This window comes from Ambystoma mexicanum, chromosome 6p, assembly GCF_040938575.1.
Source record: "Ambystoma mexicanum isolate Mex_15411 chromosome 6p, UKY_AmexF1_1, whole genome shotgun sequence".
Lineage (NCBI taxonomy): Eukaryota > Metazoa > Chordata > Amphibia > Caudata > Ambystomatidae > Ambystoma > Ambystoma mexicanum.
Window position 1 is genome coordinate 775,336,227 of NC_090935.1, and position 21,171 is coordinate 775,357,397.

At 44.8% G+C, this 21,171-nt stretch overlaps 1 protein-coding gene across 1 annotated transcript in view; it reads right to left on the reverse strand.

The window, feature by feature from the left end:
• The window catches only part of SKIC3 (SKI3 subunit of superkiller complex), a 2,336,627-nt gene that overhangs the window by 2,233,829 nt on the left and 81,627 nt on the right, over positions 1–21,171 (reverse strand). Inside the window, exon 4 of the mRNA XM_069627646.1 lies at positions 3,299–3,390. Within this exon, the coding sequence (XP_069483747.1) occupies positions 3,299–3,390 (92 nt within the window). The remainder of the gene's footprint in view (positions 1–3,298; positions 3,391–21,171) is intronic.

The window sequence follows — 21,171 nt, forward strand, 5'->3', positions numbered from 1 at the left end:
CCATGTTTCGTACAGCTTTTTATTATAAAAAGAAAGCCTATCTTTCCATAATTCTAAAGAGGTCTGTGCCCTAGTCTACACAACAAAATAATAAAGGTGCTTGTCAGGATGCCTTTACAATGAAAATCACTCCTCCTTTGTTTTCTGCAAAAGGGTGCTTGTCACAAACCTACTTCACTCTAAGTCTCTCCATAAGAGAAAAAATGAATGACATAACTCTGCCACAACCTGTCTTGTCTCAGTCCTATAAGCCCGTGGCTGATTTCTGACAGTATGCAGTCTTTATAACGAAAAATATATCGAAAATGTATTTGGGGGTGGGGCAAAGGGTTAAATCTTGTGGGTAAACGGTTAGGGTGGGTTTTTAGGGGTGGGAAACGGGGGTTTGGGAGTCCCGCCGCACCCCCCAAAAAAAATGTATCTGTATACTTCTCATTAAAAAAGTTTCGTTATAAGTGCATTCTTCATAAAATGTTTAGTTATAAAGACATGTAACCTTTCCCGACACCCATAAAAGTGTGTCTCTGGCGTCTTTGCAGTTATACTGTTTAAAGTTCCATATGAAAGTTGTTTCTCTTTACTCAGGTTTCTCAAAAGCCACGTTCTTGGTTGTACACTTCCCAATTCAGAAGTATATTCTATCCCACGGTAGGATATTGTGCCTCTCAATCCGACTCGGGGTATAATTTCATATCTCCTCCTTTGTAGTAGTGTCTTTCACCATGTACTGGGTTTTGGGTTCGACCCCTGCTTATGGTACTTTCTCTTCCTTCCCGGAGTGGGTCTTTCACCATGGCTTAGGGCTCCTTCTCTCTCACTGCAGCTTGCAGGTGTTTCTCTCTCACCCCAGCTGGGGCTCTTTCTCTCTCACCCAGGCTTAGGGTGCGCTCTCTCGCACCCAGGTTTAGGGCTCTCTCTCTCACACACCCCGGCTTGCGGGCCTTTCTCTCTCACCCGACTTGCGGATCTTTCCCTCTCACCCCGGCTTTAGGCCTTTTCTCGTTCATCCCAGTTTGGGGCTCTTTCTCTCTACCCCATTTACTCGGGTATTCCTCTTAACGTGATTACTTAATGCCTAGATGCCTGGTGAATGCAGTTCACTTTCTAGTTGAACGTCTACACGACAGGATTAAAGTACTGGAACACATCCAGCGCCAAGTAGGATTTAACAATTTGCAAAAATATCTGCTTCAACATCGATGTGCTTGGTTAAAATGCACCAGGCTACTGGGCAATACACTTAAATTGGAACACTGGGTTGGCACATAGTATTTGGAGTAAACAATGGCCAATTTAAAGATTTAAAAACGCATTCTCTGCAACATCTTGATAGGAGTAGGACCTAGAAAGGTGAATGACCATTACAAGGCATTACTATGGAAAAGGGGGCAGGCATTACTATGGAAAAGGGGGCAGGAGGGTGGCTATGCAGGAAGACTTATTTGAAAGTGGTATGCTGGCGTTGTTCTAGGATGTCCATACTGGCCAAACAGTTCCACACACATGCAGGACTGACAGACACTGCTAAGAAGTACTAACCCATGCTCCCGGATGTGACAACTCATGCCCCCTTACTGAACATGCTATAATTATTGCGAGTATGGCAAACCAATCTCCACAACAGAGAGAGGATTAATGGATGCCACACATACGGGGGACATTAGATTTGGGGTGCAATGGGCTGGATTTGCAGATGACCACTTGGAATGCCAAATTTAAACTAATACAATACAGTGGACTATATAAAACATAGTTTACACCTGTGAGGTTGCATAATATGAACTCTGACTTACACAAAACACGTAATAGATGTGATTTCCCTAATAGATGTGATTTCCCGAGAGCCATATTTATGGATATGATGGAAGAATGCCCTGTGGTTGAACGATTCTGTATTAAGGTAACTAGTGCTATTAAAGACGCAGGCAACCTGGCCACCTGTCACCTGGGGCTGTATGTTAGACGTGCATCCGGGAAACAGAGCAAGATATTCATAAACCTAGCATTGGTATTGACAAAGTGTAGAAAAGTCATGGCCTGATGAGAAGCAGCTAGTTTGCAGTTCCATAGTTGCCAACATGAAGCATTCCAATATGTAGGTACTAATGCAGTCCTGTTTTTTATTTGCATTCTGGAACTTTTGGAAAAGCAGAACTACAAGTCCCAGCATGCAAAGAAAAAAACAGGACTGGATAAGCATCTACAGATTGGAATGTTAAGGTTGGCATCTATATAGTTATCAACATGGTCGCCCGATATACAGAGATTCGTCTGTTGCTGAAACTGAGGCCTTTGTAAGGACAAGGGTGGCGTGCAAAGCTCACTATTCTTAGCTTTGCACATAATAAACAAGACTGCTCGACACCTCAAATGTCCAATCCACCTGGCAGACGCTGTTAAGCCACCCTTTGAACAATCTGAGAATCCTGGCCCTGTGTTCCTCGCGTTGGACATCAGACATCCTTGTCAGAGGCCGCTGCTGCCCCTCCTGTGGTAGCTTTTTTGTCCCTCATGTTGGTGTCCTTATACTGCCTGGTAGTTTGATTTATCTTTCCCTGATATTACATAAAATCTGAGCAATTGTTGGAGAAGCGTGAAATGGGAGAACAGGGGATACAGTGGGTGGCTAGGGGTGATAATTGGGGGAGGAGAAAAGTGGGGGTTGTTTTTCTATTGAAGGTTATAACCATATTTTGCATTGTGACATGCTGAGTTCAATTACATATGTCTTATTTTTCTTCCAGGCTGGACACAATGATGCAACTGTCCTATATGTACGTTTTTCTTGCTTCATGGCAATAGTAAGGCGACACATCAGTACATTAATACAGTCATTATTGTAATTTTGTAATTGGTTATTTATAACGCGTTTAATACCCAGAGGTTTCTGACTGCGGACCCGGGGGTCGAACCTGTGTTGCTCTGCGTCGTCTTGCTTCGTTGCCCCTGAGCTATGCTCCCTATTAAATGGAAGATCTTGCCAGGCATTAAAAACCATGGTACAAGTCCTGCAACTGTTAAGGAGAGCAGTATTGTGAATGTCACAAAGTTTTCAATATCACTATAACTGAGGAGCTGCCTAGCAAACGGCTGTTCAGAATTAGTTACAAATGAATGTGTCATGTTGTATGTAAGCAAAAAATGCACCTTTATCAAAGTTTCAGAACTGCCCATTTTATAAAGTGGAGGCATACCATTTCAAACGTATGGCATTACAAAACGCTTATTGTAATTGGAGAAGTGAACACGCACTTATACATTTGCTGGAGTATAAAGTTTGATATGTTTCTTTTCTTACCGCTCATACAGCTCCAAAAGCTTTTCATAAACTTTAGGCAAGTCATCTCTGAAATCCTTCTGATTGTACTTCTCATACAAAGTGCCTAAACCCTGTAAGAACAGAAAAAAAGATTTTAGAATGAACAACCTACTGATTTGAATGCAAACCGTATTTGTTTTTCGCCTGAAAAGGTAACCCTGTAAACTAGCGTGGTAACAACATAATTATGATTGTTTGTAAATTACGTTATTTATGCTTGCCGAAATGCAAAGCAGATAGGGCCCACAAAGTAGAACCAAGCAGCTACACATGTATATTTGATCTGGAATGATTCGTTGTTTCCAGATATTTTGAGCGTGGTTGGTGTCTAAATGATTTTCTGTAAATGCAAGTGTATTATGTGTGCATAGTAAAACAGAAACAATTTGTTGCAGCAGAGAGAACAAGTTATACTATTAGCAGAGAACAAGGCAAGAATTCCACTCACCATCTCTATGCCTGAAGAAAAAAATAAAAAAATAAAAAAGTCTGCAACGCCACATCTAGATCATAAGCGTCGTTTCATAAGCGAGGCATTTAGAAAAAAGACAGGGAGAAAGGTTTGTCTACACACACTCTGCCAGACTTGGGAATCCACGCGTACAGGTACTTTATTTATAATATGGTCGACTTCGCGGCAACTGCAGACAGAGAAGAGCTGCAGCCACTTTTGCCTTGACATGCTCACAATAATGACTTGGCAGTGTATGCGCATATGTTCAGGTGATATCCTTGCAGCTCTCAAAAATAGAAAGGACTCTGATAAAGGACAACAGTGGATTCTTTTGTTCTTGTTTGATGAAATGTAATTGCATTCAACAGGGTTAGCGAAAGTCTCATTAAAAGGTAATCCAATGTAAAATCAACCTTCGAGAAGACTTCAAGAGTAAACAAAGTTATTTTGATTTTCTAAAAATCCTGGCCCTTTACAAATAGGAGAGTCAAGAGCAGCCCGAGTATACTTTATGTAACAAAAGTATGGAGCGCAGATGTAGAGGTCACAAAAGATATCTTTAACAATTGCACATTTACCAATATAGCGAATTTTTAAGTTAACTTGCTCTGTCTTGTAACATCATTAGCTGTCCTACATTTACAAAGATGATAAATCAATTACTTTTTAGATTACACCAACCATGAATTTGCCTGAACTGATATAGTATGAGAATGGCTAGCCTGGTTCTTGTTTATTTTATTTTTTTGGAGAGGAGCAGTAGCACTGATAACATACAGATGTCCTCATAAAAAATCTCAATGTGATTTCTTAAGAGGACATCTCTATATTGTCAGTGGTACTGCACCTCTCCAAACTCAATGTAATTGCTTATGAAGACAGCTGTATGTTGTCAGTGCTACTGCACCTCTCCAATAAAATCAGTTGTGAGGACATCTGCAGGTAAGAAATGACACCGATCAAAACTAGAATACAATACTAGAGTACAGCTACCACCAAAAACTGCATTTATACACACAACCAACATATGTCACTCCCCACCTAGACTGTTGCTCCTGTACCCCTTGTGCTGTCCCTCATCTACTCCTGTGCTGTAACTCGTTCCCCCCTTGCGTTGTCACTCCTTCTCCCTTGCGCTATAACTCCTTCCCCTTGCGATGTTGCTTCTACCCCTTGTGCTGTCGCCCCTTCCCGCCTTGCGCTGTTGCTCCTTCCCTTTGCGCTGTCACTCCTCCCTCTAGCGCTGTTGTTCCGCACACCATTGCACTGCCGAGCAGCACCCTTGTGCTGTTGCTCCACCCCCCCTTTCGCCTGTCACTCCTTCACCCCATTTGCAACATCACTCCTTCCGTCAAATGTTGTACAATGCTCCTGCTTATTGTTGCTGGCGTACCTTTAAACTGTTTTATTTTGTTATCCTTCTCCGTGTTGCCAGTTATTTCGTATTCCACCCCCCACAGTACTCAGTACTTCATTCCACTTTACAGTCATCCCTCGACTTTCTTCACCCTGCTCATCCTTTTAAAACCACTAGTAAACCTCCTCGACCTTGTCATATTCCCGTTCTTGTCTCATCCCGGTGTCGTTTGCGTAAAGCTGAGGGGTGCTGGAAAAGGAAAAGGTCTGCTCTCTGTGCGGTCTAGACACACTTTCCTCTCTACATTCCTTTTATGATCTTGTGCTACTTGCTGCAAAAAAATCTTTTTTTTAAACAAACTTTATTTTCTATTTTCTTCTCAAGAGCATAGGTAACAAGCATGCATAAGAAATCCAGTGTAGTATTTTAAGCATTCTTCATACAGTGTTCATTTCTTTCTTAAGTAAGTTCTTGAGTATAACAGTTAAACAATTTTATTCTCTTTTTGAACAGATTTATTTTCCCTTCGGCGATACTGTATTCCAAACCTTGTAAGTGCAACCTAACATTTCTTACAACATTTCCTATTTACTCTTGTTGCTATATCGTATATTGTCCTGTATCCCCGTGGTTTTCCCATTTTTTTTGTTTCATTTTGTCCCCATTGGTCTTCCCTCCCAGGAATCCCCACCCCCTGGCCATTCTTACTGGGTTCTTGAGTCCTTTGCTGTCTCCTTCTGGTTTTCTCGTCCTGCTGTCTCTCTCTCTCTCTCTTTCTCCCTGTTCTGGATTGTCAGGCGATCAATATATTTCTGAGGGTCCGTGGTTTATAGAAATTAGCTTCCCTGTCTCCGACAAAGTCTCTAAAAGGGGACCATATGGACAAGTATCTCTGGTATTTCCCTGTTCTTATGGCAGTTACCTTTTCCATTGCCATTACTCCCCATATTTTCACCCACCACCATGGTGTCGTCGGGCCCTCTAGCATTTTCCACCGTTGTGCCAATGTCATTCGTGCTGCTGATAATAAATGTGTTATTACGGTGGCCATGTGTCCTGATGTTGCGTATAATCCCTCTGCCTCCGCTCCCAACAGGATCACCTTAGGTGAGAGCGATAAGTCCCTGCCAGTAATGTCTTTGATGTGTCCCAAAAAAAATCTTATTTTTTAACCTCACTATTTCTCTTTCTCATCATCCCTGCTGTCTTTTTCAACTTCTTCACACAATTCTATCTTGTAAGCCTCCTGATCCTTCTCTTTTCTCATCTATCTCATCGTCTGACTTTGTTAATTATTTCACTTCTAAAGTCGATCTTCTTTTAGTATCCTTTCTATTCCTACTTGTCCTCTTTCTAGAACTCCTTCTTACTCCCTATCTTCTTTTTCTCCTTGATCTGATTCTGATACTTACTCTTCTTGCTCATGCTCACCCTACTGCCTTTCCATCTGATCCTTTACCTTCTGCTCTTATCACTCAGGTATATCCTTGTCTTCTTTCCTATCTCACTGCTCTCATCAATTCATCCTTTTCTAATTCTTGTTTTCCTTCTTTTTTTAAGCATGCTCTTGTCCTTCCCATTTTGAAGAAACCTTCTCCCGACCCCTCAATCCCATCTAATTTTCGACCTATTTATCTTCTCCCTTTCTTATCTAAAATTCTTGAGCACGCTGCATACACCAAACTCTCTGCTTATCTCAATCTTCATTCTCGTCTACCCACTCTTCAATTTGGGTTTCAACCTTCTCACTCCAAAGAGAGCACACTTTTACATGTTTCCAATGTTCGTCTTACTGCCCCCGCCATTGAAAGTCTTCTTCTATTCTTATTCTTTTGGACTTATCTGTAACCTTTGACACTGTTGATCACTCTCTTCTTATTTCCTCCATCTCTACACTTGGTCTTTCTGGTTCTGTTCTGTGGTTTCATTCTTATCTTTCTCAGCGATCATATTCTGTAACGTGGGATGCTCACACTTCTTCATCGTTCCACTCTTTTGGATGGTGTTCCTCAAGTGTCTGTCCTTTGTCTCTCTATACTGCACATCTCTCTGGTTGTATGTCATCTTTTTTTTTTCCAATACAAATACATTTTTACTAAACATTTTCAAGTTTAACAATTTCAAACAAAAACCGGAATCCCACCCCCCCCGCCCTCCTCCCTGCCCTCCACCCGGTCTCTGAGCAGTTCCTGGAAATCTTGGTGCTAGGCTAGGGCTATCCCGCCGAGATACAGCCTCGGCGCTTTGTTTGGCGGGATCTTTGTTTTCCACTCCAGTGTCTGCACAGATATGAGCCTACCTCGCTTTCGTACCAGCGTATTCAAAAAGCCACCGCAGACCTTCCTATTTGCGTCTCAACTCATTTCAGAGAGTGACACGTGCACTGTGCTGATTCCCTACTTCTTGTCTGCCTCTTGCATTGCGTTTACCGATCCTGCTCTGCCCTGTTTTGCTACCTTGCCTCATCTATCCCACCTTGCCTATTTCTTTGCTGACTTGGGTTAGCTTCTGCTCTGTCCCTGCCTGGCCTTTTCCTGACACCCTCTCCTTCCCTCATGTCAGGGGGTTCTGCCCTTCTTCCAGACCTCCAGTAGCCATTCATTCATGCCTCTGGCTGCCCTACGTCCGGGCCTCCGGCTGCCCTATGTCCGGGCCTCCGGCTGCCCTATGTCCGGGCCTCCGGCTGCCCTATGTCCGGGCCTCCGGCTGCCCCACATCCGGGCCTCCGGCTGCTCTTCTTCCAGGCCTCCGTCTGCCCTTCATCCAGGCTTCCAGCACTGACCATGGTGGAACTGGCTGAAGGTATCTTGAGGCGATGCAACAGTGTTCCAACTGCTGCTTAACTTCTGGGTTGCTGGGTGGTCTAATCCAGGGCAGGGCTGGTTCAAAGGTCACAGAGCCTAATAAAGGGTCTCCAGGGTTAAGGCGAGTCCTTAGTTCTGCACTTCAACTCCAGTAAGTTGTTTGGCACCTAGAGGGGGTCCTTCCACTTCAGTGAGCATTATCTTTGTTCTACTGCACAGCCAGCAGAAGGCCACAGCAGTGTCTCCTCAGATAATAATGATTTGTTATTTATAAGTGCTTTCACCAGCGCTCAGTACATAGAACCTATTTAAACACAATTAATATCCCAACAGAAATTGGTACTTATTTATCGACTTCAGAAGGATGAAAAGCTGAGTTGGCCGGCATCCGGACCTGTGACCTGCAGATCACACATAGGTCACATTAGCGCACATTCAACCTGCTGAGCTATCCGACTGGCTATTGTTGGTTGGTTAGGGAGCAGACTTTGCTTATGCCTTGGATGCCCTCTGTCTTCACCCCCATGGAAGAGGACTTTGGAATAGATTGTATACTCAAAAACGTCCAGAGAATTGTGCTCTAGCAACTTGAAGCGTCTTTGTGCTAGATGGAATTAACAATAAAATGTCTCAGACAAAATAACTGGGCAGACTCAAAGAAGATGGTAAAATACTGCTTTTATTTCAATGAAGGAAAGAAGGGTTAAACGTCATTCATCAAATCAATGCATGCAGGATCACACATTTTCTTGATTACAATTAGTTTATATAATGCTAGATGCGTCATCTATGACATCATCCTACGTAACATACTACAAAAACCTATTGAGGGATAGGATTGGATTAGGAGAACAAGTCCAAATATAGAATGCATGAGTGTTAGTCTCTCATTGGCGGCCCCCTTGTCTGTAGAACACGCCCTAAGCTACTTCTACATACTTGGTATACGGATTACAGCAGAAAATATGGCAGCAGAATAGTACTTTGCAACATTGTATGTACAAGTTCATTAAAGGCTTTACTGATTGGTTGGCAACCCAAATTCAACCTTTGGAATTTGGCTTGCTAGCAGCACATACATAGAAACGAAACCCAGGTGCAATGATATACTTCAGCTCTCCCCTTGTTTTCCCAATTAGTCTACCCTCTCTCATCGGTAGGCCTCATGCCAGTGTGCTCTGTTTGAAGATTGACCTTGCCAGTCTGCAGTGTCTTGGAACATTCAACGGAGTGTAGACACACCATTATCTAAGTTTCAAGCCCAATGAATAGCCCTTGTTTGCGAGCTCTTCGTTACGTGTGAAGAGACCACGAATTTATCTATTTCGACAGTGTATTTAACACTATTTGATTCAGTTATACTGGGTGCAGTTGCTCCTCTTGGCCATTGGAGACTTGCTCACTCTATGCCATATAAACATTGTACGCTTTTAATTGTTCAACACTTGGCATCTGTAAATGTTCTTGTTCCTCCTAATCTTGAGAAATATTTCCTACGCACATGATCTGCTCATTTGACTCTCTTTATACTTTGCTTCCATCTCTCGAAATAGCATCTTTGGTCCCAGCCCAATGTACTCCTTTATTTTGCAAGGGAAAAACAGCCTCTTCATCGTCTTTTCACTTCATGATCCTGGGCTCGTATTTTGAGGTAGCTGGGTTGATTGACATAAGCCATCGTCCATCTTCTTTTAGTGGTCATCCTAATCTTTGAAAATATACCTCTATAAGCAAGCTTCTATATGGTCTTTCTACCTTCCGTTACAGCGTATTTACAGTTATTGGCCAGTGAGTCGCTTCATTCTTCTTTATGTTCATGATTACTGCATTATTGGGTACATGTTTCTCTTACTGCTCCAGTCACATCATTACTCTCAACTCTTTTCATATTGTTTCAGCATAGGTTCTCATATCTTCTTTATGACATTCTTTTGCTGCCATAAACATTTTTTAACGTACATCCATTCTTTTCATGGCTGCATTTCGACAGCTCGGTAAAGGACATCCTTCTTGGTAACATTTCTCCACTATGTCAGCTTGTAGGTACAGTCTAAATGGTTGCTTGAGGGCATATAGTCTTTCATATACTCAACGTAGTACAGGAATATTGCAAGTATTCATGCGCGGGTTCCCAATTGTGGCTCTTCGTCTGGTCATCGAATGGGATGGTGCTAAGGGGGCAGAGACCAGGGAGAAGGTGTCCACCTGCTCCTTTACAGAATCCTTCTTCTTGCGTGTGCCCCAAGATGAAAGGATTGCCTGCCGCTACAGTGGATTAATTTAAAGCAAGCCTGTTGTCAGGGGTCCAGTCCAGGCTGCAGTAAAACAGTGTCCTTTGTCTGCAGGAAGTGAGAATGGACAGAAGGTTGCAGAGAGCATTAGTAGACACCAAAAAGATGCATCCCCTCTCACAGTCTACATCTCTCCTCTGGCTACTCTAGATCTGCCCCCTTCCCATGTCTACTGATTTCAAAGGGACTCCAGTGATTAGCACCTCGGTGTGTGTGGCTTTGTCAGGAATGACATTGAAGCACTCGTTCCATGGAACTCTCCTTGCATTCCAACAGCTCTCAGGAATGCACAGAACACCATTAATCAAGCCCTGCTGCCGGGGTCCATCTCAGCAAAGGCACACGAGTTCACTATAAGCGTGACATGGCGTATGATGAAAGGGGGTCTGATAAGCAGATCACCCTTTCAGAATACAAAATTACAAGCATAATTTTATTAATAAAAGTCAATCGGATTCCAAGATGGCCAACGGCACTCCCAAGCCCCGGGAAGGCATAAGCGTTTCCACCACCCTGCTAGCAACACCGGAGAGGGAGCAGATAAGAGTGTTATAACGCTCAAGATACCCGTGAAGGATTGAGAGACAGTACGGAACGAACTGAGACCTTGTCACACATCAAATGAGGAAACAGAGAAAGGAGCGCGGTGCACACCGTGGCCGGACGGAGAGGCAGCAAAGACAGCACCTGGGCACCCGACTTGCGGAATCGGAACTCAGGGGGGACGTGACGACCATGGGCGGGACGAAGCGGCACCTGGCAAGCGAGAGGAAGAGCGAGCCGAGGCGAGTCCCATGAGAAGAAAGTTGCAGAAAAAGAGCCCTCGAAGGAAAGGGAGGAGCAGGCAAGGTCCACGAAGACCCCGTGCCTCTGCAAAGAGAAGGTGGTGAGCCCAGCACGGCCCTCAATACATACGGGAAGGGGGTGCCATAACAGCAACACAACTTGGGACGCTGCGGCACCCAGAAACAACAGGGTGACACCCCGCCCCCACAGGGAAGCGCAGTCAGTGCAAAATTAGTGACACAGAGCCCCCCCTATGACACTAAGGGCTCGAAGGCTTAAATGAGCAAGAGAAAGCACAGGGGCACTTGGCAAATGAACACTGCGCAACCCACTAATGAGGATAAAAGAGGCCACCGTGGAGGGGATTAAACAAAGGACCGCAGGGAGAGAGACGCAGACAACTCGCTCCCAATTAAGTTATGGGAAAGGGAAGACTCCTAATACTGCCCGCCTCAGCAAGAGTCCCAAAACACAAACTTAACACCCCACAACGAGGGCATGCTTAGAGAAGCACTCCAAGAGGGGGAATTCAAAGCTACACTGCCTGACTAAGAAAGTGAAGCTGGGTGAGTGGTCAGGAAAAGTACAGACCCGGCACTGGCAGGGCCAGGGGGAAACCCCTAAGTGGAGTGTGCCACGGAGGACCTTCAGTCAACAAGGCGCTGAAAAGGGTGGCTGGAGCAGTACAGCTGGGGATCTCCCAGGAGGAGAAGAGGAGAACACAAAACACCGTAATCTGGAGGAAACCCAAAGGGAGGCGACCCAAGAGACAGGTGAAATGGCCTACGGAGACACCGCACGTAGAGCAGGAAGAGGGGAAAACCCTGCACCAAACAGAGGGAGGAAAGTGGCCCCGGAGCAGAGGGAAAAGGGGGCACACACGCCACATTCTAGGGCAGGGGAGCATGACACAACCACCCACAAGGGCAGCCCCCACGAAAGCAGGGCCCCAAGGGACGCAGAAGAGATATGACCATGAAAACCAAAGGTAGAACAGTGAAGATGGGTCAGAGGCCGGGGGATGCGCCACAAACTCTCCCAACCATGTGACCCCCTCAAGAGACTAAAGACACATCCAAAAGTAGCCTAGAGGGGGCAACAGGACGTATCACCCCAGACGATATGGAATCAACGACCCCCATGTCACGCCAGGACTTTCGGGGAGAAATGCTCATCCTACAGACCACATTGGACAAGACTTTTCAAGAGCTGTTTCAGCTTATGAGGTCAGACCTAAACTCGGCCCTGGGGGCGAAATCCGTCAAGAAACAGGGCAACTGGGGGAGAGAACGAATTTCCAGCAAAAAGGGCTACAAGAGGTGTATAGAGAAATAACAGCGAAGCTATGGAGCAACTGGACGCAGCTACACAGAACTTAGAATTCCAAATGGAGGACATGGAGAACCTATCACGGAGAATCAATATCAGGCTGAAAAGTGGCCCAAGGAATCTTTGCGGAACTCATGCGGGAAAAGACCTTGGAAGCTATTGAGCTAGATCAAATCCATAGAGTGGGAAGATCGAACAGAGCCCAAGCTGCAAGACCAAGAGATGTGTTGGTAGCATTTAGTAGGTACGCCCAAAAGGAAGCAGTCCACGATAGAAGGAACTGGTAACATACAAGGGGCAACAGATTGCGCTCTATCACGACTTGGCCAACAGCACGCAAATAAAGAGACGCCAAATGGCTCCAATACTTAAAAGTGCTAAATGAATGGGGAATACGTGGGCAAGAGTGCAAAAATGCATAGTTTTGGCGCAAGAAGAGGCTGGCGTTTTACAAGTGGACCTGGACCCGGGCTAACAGGGTGACAGATCACCGGCTACAGACAACAGGCCAAGACCCAGACAATGGGAGTGGACCACATTGGGCGAAAGGCAGAAAGGAGAACGTCATTGCGAGGCCTGCCGCGTAAAGAGAGAGGGGAGAGGGCGGAGGAGGGGGAGCATTGAAAATCGCAGGAAGGGAATAAAACTGGGGTGGTGCATAATGCATGGAGGAGGGGGATAAACACCTTGGAGTTAGGAAGGGCGGTGATGCCCGAGAAGTGAGAGGGGAGGGTAAATGAGTGTCAGATACACCCTTTAGAGGGGGGTGCAGAGAGGGGGGAAATGGCAGTCTAAGCCCCGAGACAGAGACACAGGCGAGGCAAGGCCATAAGGAGGAGGGGTAGATCCTGTCAGAAAGAAAAAGGGAACAACACAAGGGAGGCTAGGAGAAGCGGTAGAGCGAGAGGGTGGGAAGAGGGGAGGAGCACGAATAGGCTGGATACACTCCGGTTTACACATTCAAATGGTTGACCCATAACATAAGGGGGCTCAACACCCCCCTAAGGGGGTGGAGCAAGAGGAGGAGGGGTGGCATCAGCTGAACTGCAAGATAGGATGGATAGGGCGGGCCTGCGGGCTGTGTGGACAGGGCTGAAGGGAGAAGAGGGATACATTTTCCTCTCGAGTGTGCACGGCACACAATCGAGAATGTGTCTGCGCAGTTGCTGGGCAGGGTGAGAGAGGTGGAGGTGGGTGTCTATGCAATGGTATTGCATAGACAAAAGCAAGGGATCTGGGGCTGGAAATATCCAGGGAGCCTGCTGAGGGACCCAGTGATAAGAGAAGATATGGAAGAGAAGATAAAGCTTTTTTTTTTTTTTAAATCAATGACAACAAAGAGACAGGGGAGAGCACTAAATGGGACGCTTTCAAGGCGAAGGTGAGGGGGGAGCTCATGGCGCCAATAGGGTAAAATAGGTGAGGGCGTTGGAGGCACAACTGGAAGCAGAAGTCGAGGAAACAAGGAAAGCAGTAGCAGTAACCCCCACAATGGCCACCCTTAGAAACTACAGACGGGCAGTTGGACAACTCGGTTCCTCAGAACGGAAAAGGCCGAGGGGGCACTAACGATATTGCGCTAAAGCCAATAAGGCGAATCCATTTTTAGCACGGTTACTGAGGGTAGTGGAAGTGAGGAACGCCATAATAGCTCTAAAAGATGGGAAGGGAGAGCGCCTTACCCGCACAAAGGACATGACATTTGCAACAGTGCTCATCCCAGACCCAACACAGCTCTTTAACACATTTAAAGACACAGGCCACATTACCCCCTGTGTGGAAGAGGCGAAAGTGACCCTAATCCCAAAGCCTAACAAAGATCCCACTGAATGGACTTACTATTGGCCCATATCCCTCATAAACTTTGATGCAAAAATGTAGACAAGAATTCTAGCGAATAGATTGGAAGGTTTTATGCCGGATCTAATCCATCCAGATCAGGCGGGATTTGTGCGGGGTAGACAGACGGCGGACAACATTAGGAGGGTAGCACATCTGGTGGAAAAGGTACGGAAAACGAACACTCCCGCGATCCTCTTGGAACTATATGCTGTGGAATAGTCCTATCTGTTCTGGGTCATGGAAACATTGGGCCTGAGGGGAGACTTCCTCAGCATGGTGCAAGCAAATTATCGCAACCCGCTGACGTGCCTGATGATTAATGGGGAGATGTCGTGCCCCATTCCACTTGCCAGGGGCACAAAACAGGACTGCCCACTTTCCCTCTATTATACGCACTATATCTGGAGCCTCTCCTTCAGGCTGTATGGGATACAGAGGAGATACGGGGGGATACTCTTTGGAGGGCGGCAGCACAAAGATGCAGCCTTTGCCGATGATATGTTGCTGTCTCTCACTGGTCCCCACAAATCTATCCAGGCAGCAAGGGCATTACTAGAGGAGTTTGGGGAGGTATCAGGCCTATGCATCAACATTAGCAAATCTAACTACTAAACCTCACATTAGGAAAAGGGCATTGAGGGCATCAACATCATTCGTGTGGTCTCTATGGAGGATAAGTTATCTAGGAGTCCAAATTACACCATTGTTAGCGGGCTGGGATGCGGCAAACTATTTACCATTACTGAAAGGGATAAAGAAGGAATTTCAGAGGTGGAGGAATCTTAGAATAACCTGGATACGGCGGACGGCAGCTGTAAAAATGGTTGTTCTACCAGTATACTTATTACAGGCAATACCACAAGCACTCCCAGCAAATCTCTTCCAGGAAATGAGGGAAATGATTAGCAAGTTTATTTGGGAAGGTAAGAAAGCTAGGATTAATAGGTGCCTGCTAGGAAGGAGGGGGGAATGGTCCTCCCGGATAACCAACTATACTATGAAGCAACACAAATAAGGGTGATTGGGGAGTGGTTTCAAGAGTGGGTTGCTATGGACCGGGCAATGGCTCGACATGACCTGAGAGAGGTGCTGTGGCTCCAGAAACAGCCAGACCAAAACATATGTATGAGAGTACCATCATGAAGTTAGTAGCAGAAACATGGGATAAGATGGTGAGAACGTGAGGGATAACCACCTTCCCATCCCCATTTACTTCCATCTTCCAGAATGGCGAGTTCTTGCCCGGGACAGAAAAAGGAGCCTTCAAGCTGTGGCAGGAGGGGGGATGCAGGGTGATATGGGATATGTTTCAGGGAAAAGACATCCATTCCTTCATAGATTGTAAACAGGAATTCAAACTAGGCGAGGGGGAGAGGTTGAGATATGCCCAATTGAGACATTGGCTACTAAACCCAAATATTAAGGAGGCTGCCACTAGAAAGGTAACAACATTCTAGAGATTTATACTGACGAATGACGGGTCTAAAGGTCTGATATCTAATTTGTATAAAATACTAAAAGATACCACTCCTAGACCTAGATGGCCATATATGCAACGATGCGAACTGACACTGGGCAGGGCGATCATGAAGGAAGAATGGGAGAAACTATGGGGAAAGATTCCCAAGTTACCAAGAGTGTCTCAGCTATAGGAAACCTGGTACAAAATCCTCTATGGATTGCACTACACTCCGGCCCGCCTTCACAATATGTACCGAGGCGCAGCCGCAGAATGTTGGAGGGGAAGGTGGGGGGGTGGGCACCGCAGAACACATATGGTGGAGATGTCCCAAGATAGAGCCCTTCTGGCAGGAAAGACAACAAGCACAAACCCAAGCATTCAGATCAGGAGGAGGCAGACCCCCAGAACATATTCTTTTAGGTCTCACAGCGAAGGGGAATGAATCTGAGCCCAAAAGTCAGGAAAAGGCAAGGGTGGTACTGATCTTGGCTGCAATGACCGTGAAACCTGAGAGATGGAAGAGCCCAAACGTCCCCACGGTACACGACTGGCTGCGCAAAGTACGGGAACTGGTGGCCCTCCAATGGGCCACATATTCCATGAATGACAATCTACAGAACTTTGCGAAAGACTGGGAAGAGATCTTGGACTTCCTCAGGGATGAATTCCGGATTCCAGCACCTCAGACTGTTGGACATGCGCTGAACTCATCGTACCTGGTAAAGTGAACACGAGGGGGGCAGGGAGGAAGGTGGGAAGGGGAAAGAGTTATAAAAGTTGTAACATCAATAAAAAGAATTACAAAAAAAAGTCAATTGCAGATACCATTCCAACACAGTTAACTTAGAGAATTTGCATTGGCCAACATGACATGTTGCGTATGGAGAGGACTACCTCTTCCAGGCAGTTCTGTGGTTCTAAGACAGTGGTGATCTGGAACCATCAATCTCATATGGTGGAATACAGGGTCTGTAGGACTCCATAACAGGCAGTCGGAATTTTCATTTTGATGCCAGTCTCCAAAGGGTACTGTCCAAATACTGGAATTTTCACATCTGCCTGGGATAAAATTGTAAAGGTCGGGCCCCACGATGTGCATCCAGTAGTAATTTGTGCCACCAACGTCAGGCAGGCAAATCTCTAGCCTGGCTCTCTCTCAGTTTTTCTTCTTGCTGCTGCTTCCTGTTCAGTTATCATCTTGTCGGCTTTGTTATTTCCAAAAATATATCTTTGGAAGAGAAAGGACCATTTAATCCATTACTGGTATGGGACTGTGGCCTGGGAGCAGGGATAGGCAGAGTTGACATTTAAACCTCGGAAATAGCAGGCGTGTGACACCGCCATCCTCGTTTCCTGGTGGATTTCTTGGGGCGTTATTGGGGTAAACCTTGGTAAAGTCTCCCCCCAGGTCCTATTGTAGTGGGTAAAATTGTGTCTGGTTTCTGGGCATGGGGTGGCTTATCCTGATGAGGCATGTTGATCCCACAATGACACTATATGTCAGGATCGCCACTGCTTATCAATTTACAATCAAACTCAAACTTAAGGTGGAAAAGAGGTTTATTTGGAATTGGTGTCCAGGTTGGGGCTAAAACAACAAATGGAATAGATACAAGCAGCTAAGGCTCTCAGAGGTTCATCAGCACCCTCTCCGGGGGGCCACTTCCAAATTCAGTTTCTCTCCGTCTCTGCTGCTGAAGCATCAGCTGCACTGGTCTCCCCTGGAGTCTTCCCAGTGTGGGCTTAAAGTGGCTCCTGAATCCTAGTTAGGGAAAGTCCAAAAGTTATTTGTGTCCCCCTTTAAGGGAGAGTTTCACGTGGAGATGGGGAAGGCTCAGGCTGGGTTGACGGCATCCCTACTTTGTTCCCAAGATTTCCCTGGTTCGGCCATACCACTCTCCATCACCTCTCTTTAATAATTTCCCTCCTTGCGGCTTTGCCACTGGCTCATTCCTACTCATGCCTCTACTGCTGGCCTACTGCCCAGTTAGGCCTTCTTGTACCTCCTGACACTGTCTGGCTTTCCCTAAAGATTTCTCCTACTGTACAGCTCTCTCAGTCCCCACTGTTCTGATGTGTAATTTCCCATGTCTGCCCATGTCAGCCATGCTTAAAGCAGCATGTGGTGTGAGATGTAGGCCCAGCCTTGATGCTAAAGCAAAGTGTGATGCGAACACTTTCATATTCATGAGCTGTGAGCATTGTTTTAGAAATATAGAAACACATTACATCAGTGTTTTTTTCAATAGTTTGGGCCGACTACCAGTGACCTTGAGCCTGGTATATTGTGATTCTTTTGTTTACGCAAAGCCGCTCATTGCTCTATAGGCTTTTACAGGGACAAACGCCAATGTTCCAATAAATACTGAACAAGAGAACAATGCAAAATACAGCACTGAGGAAGAACTACAATACAACATCTTTGCTGTAGTTTTCACAGGATCAGTGCTGTCCCCCGACACTTTTGTTGGAAAGATTCCTGGTGCTGGATGGCGAGATCTTCCTTGCTATAGTTTACACAAGAAAAATGTAGATCACTGATATTTTGTTTAGAAAGAGTTATGTTTTGGATGAACTTTTGGCAGTTGTAGCCGTAGGACAGTTTTAGTCTATTGAAGGATGGGCATGCTAATGATGGGAGGCGACACCTCCTGCCCATAGATTAAAAATAGACCAGGCTCAAAGCGCAGTCATCAGTTCGGGGCGGCAGGGCTGGCAAGAGGACAAGGGGAGGACGAGGACAGCTGGAAGACTGGAGGGAGAGGATAAAGCCTTTCCAGAAGGGAGGGGCCAACACCATATTTTTTCTTTTACTGGATTCTAAGGCCACTAAGCTGGATTTCTGGCTGCTTTAAGTCATTTCGAGTACCAAAGGACCTTGCCTATTGACTTTTGAGCATTAATTTGGGGTTTGATTGAGCTGCATGGGAATATTTTAGATGTTCTTCCCTAAGGCACATCAGCTCACCACTTAAGGAGCAGGCCCAATGGACCATTTTATTCCTTTTGAAGGATACTGAAGGATATTTAATTAAATATACATATATATATATATATATATATCGGACAGTCGTGGAGAACACTCGCCAGGGTTGTGGAGGAGCCGGAAGGTGAACGGCCAGTCTAACGCACCGGTGAGTGTTTCAAAACTTCTGTTTAATTTACTGTGGGCTCTCGTCCCCACCCGTTGCGACAGTTTTTGCATGACATTGTACTTAATGCGCATTTAACCCCCGATTTAAAACGCCAGCACTTACGAATTGATTGTTTGTTGGAGTGCCTTAAAATTTGAAAATAAACCACTGGACCATCCTTTTCCAGTATACCATATAGCCTTACTTTTGACATGGCATCCCAATTAGACAAAGAGAACACACAACGAGAACAAGCACAATCCCTGTTTTGTGAAACACAGCAATCTGCAGAAAGATAAAAACGAAAATGAATTTGCTGAAAGAATTGGAGAAAATAAAATTTAAAAAAAGAAATCAGCAAGTGGTGGGAGCAACACTCGTTGAAAAATGATGTAGATGTTGGAAGGATTCCACGGGGTCTGAGAATATTGATTTCGCCATCATTTGAAGAACAGGACCCAGAAATGCTAAAAGAGTGGGGAGGTTCAACAAACGTATGCTCTGGACAATTTTTGAACATCCTGATTAAATATGCACGGATCAACAGACAGAAAATATTAGCAAAAATTGAAGAAATAAATAAGGAACTCTCCCAAATAACACCAAGCGAAGAAGGGAATATGATCAGAGCCAGCATTGAGGAAAGTCTTAAAATATATGAAGAAGATATAAAATTGTGTAAACAGAGGAAATTCCTCTGCGATAAAGAAGACTACGAAAAAGGGAGAGTCTATACATTTGCCCGTCGGTTCGATCATTTAAGAAAGAATATGATGAGTCAAAATATCCAAAACAAATCTATAATGACAACCCAGTATCCAGTGAGATAGCCTCCCCCTCAGATAGAGATTCCACTGTTAGCAAGAGCGACAACCACATTAGAAAGACTAATTATTTTGACGAAATGAGGATGTTGGGACTAGATGGATGCAACAATCCCAAAAAAGGTGCAGGAAAAAGCCGGGTACAACCACAAGGACATGGAGGAAAAAGAAAACTAAAGGGGACAAAGGAATAAGCAGTTCAGAGTCAGATGGAAATGTAAGAACTCACTCTGGGAAGAAATCAACACAATGAATCACATCAATACAGATAATAGCATTATTTACTTGTCTACATATCAGTTGTCTGAAGAGCAAACCAAAGTGCTTCAATATGGTTTCAACTTCTGCACAACAGCAAGTTATGACTACACCGAAACAAGGGTCGATTTCCATAAATACATGTGGAAAATAAGATTAAAAATAATTTTCATGGTTAATCCCCCGAAAGAGAAACCAAAAAAGATACCGCAAGGCAAAACATCAGTACCCATTAGAGAGCTAGAGGGGTTACTAGATTTGGCACAATTAGAAACAATGGCCGCAGTCAATGAAAATGAAACAGAAATAACATTTGAAATGCTTAATATCGACACAGATTGGCCCATTGAAAGTAATTTGAAACCCAAATCGAAGTTTAACCCTATATTTCAACCGGGGGGACATATTGAGGCATTCCAGGATCTGGTAATCCATTGTCTCAAAAAAGTGAGAACGCAGAAACAAACAAAGTCTAATTTATCGTTAAAGGAGAAACAGATCCTAAAGAAATTACAAAATGTGAAAAGTATCATCATTAAAGCCTCAGACAAGGGGACTAATGTGGTCATCCAGAACAGAGATGACTACATTAAGGAAGCCCACAGACAACTTATGGATACCAGTTGCCATGAAGAATTGACTAACCCAACAGAGCAGATCACCGCTAAAGTAATGTGTCTTTTGGACAAGTGGTTGTAGCAAGACATCCTGAATGCAGATGACTGCAATTTCCTCCTGAATAAATTCCCTACAATACCGACCATTTATTTCCTCCCGAAGGTGCATAAAAATCTCACATGTCCCCCCAGGTAGGCCCATTTTTACCTTAAATGGAGTAGCGCTGGAAAACATGTCCAAATATACAGACCAAACTCTTCTACCATTGGTATTTACTTTACCTTTGTATTTGCGAGATACAAAGGATTTCCTTAGCAAGATCGATGGATCACTTGGGAGAAGAAGTATATGTTTGCCACACTAGATGTAGTGTCGCTTTACACGTCAATTGAACACAGTGATGGTAGGAAAGCATGCAAACATTATTTGGAAAGTAGATCACTGAACTATCTTGCCCATGGCCAAATGATTATGGAAATGATTGATTTATGTTTAACTAACAACATTTTTCTTTTTAACAAGAAATTCTATAATCAGTTTCGAGGTACTGCCATGGGAACGAGTTTTGCTCCATCCTATGCTAACTTAAAAATGGGCTGGTGGGAAAAATCAGTAGTGTGGACAGAAACCAAGAGCCGATATACCAATCAAGTGGTGCTGTGGCTGAGATTCATTGATAATTTGTTCATTTTA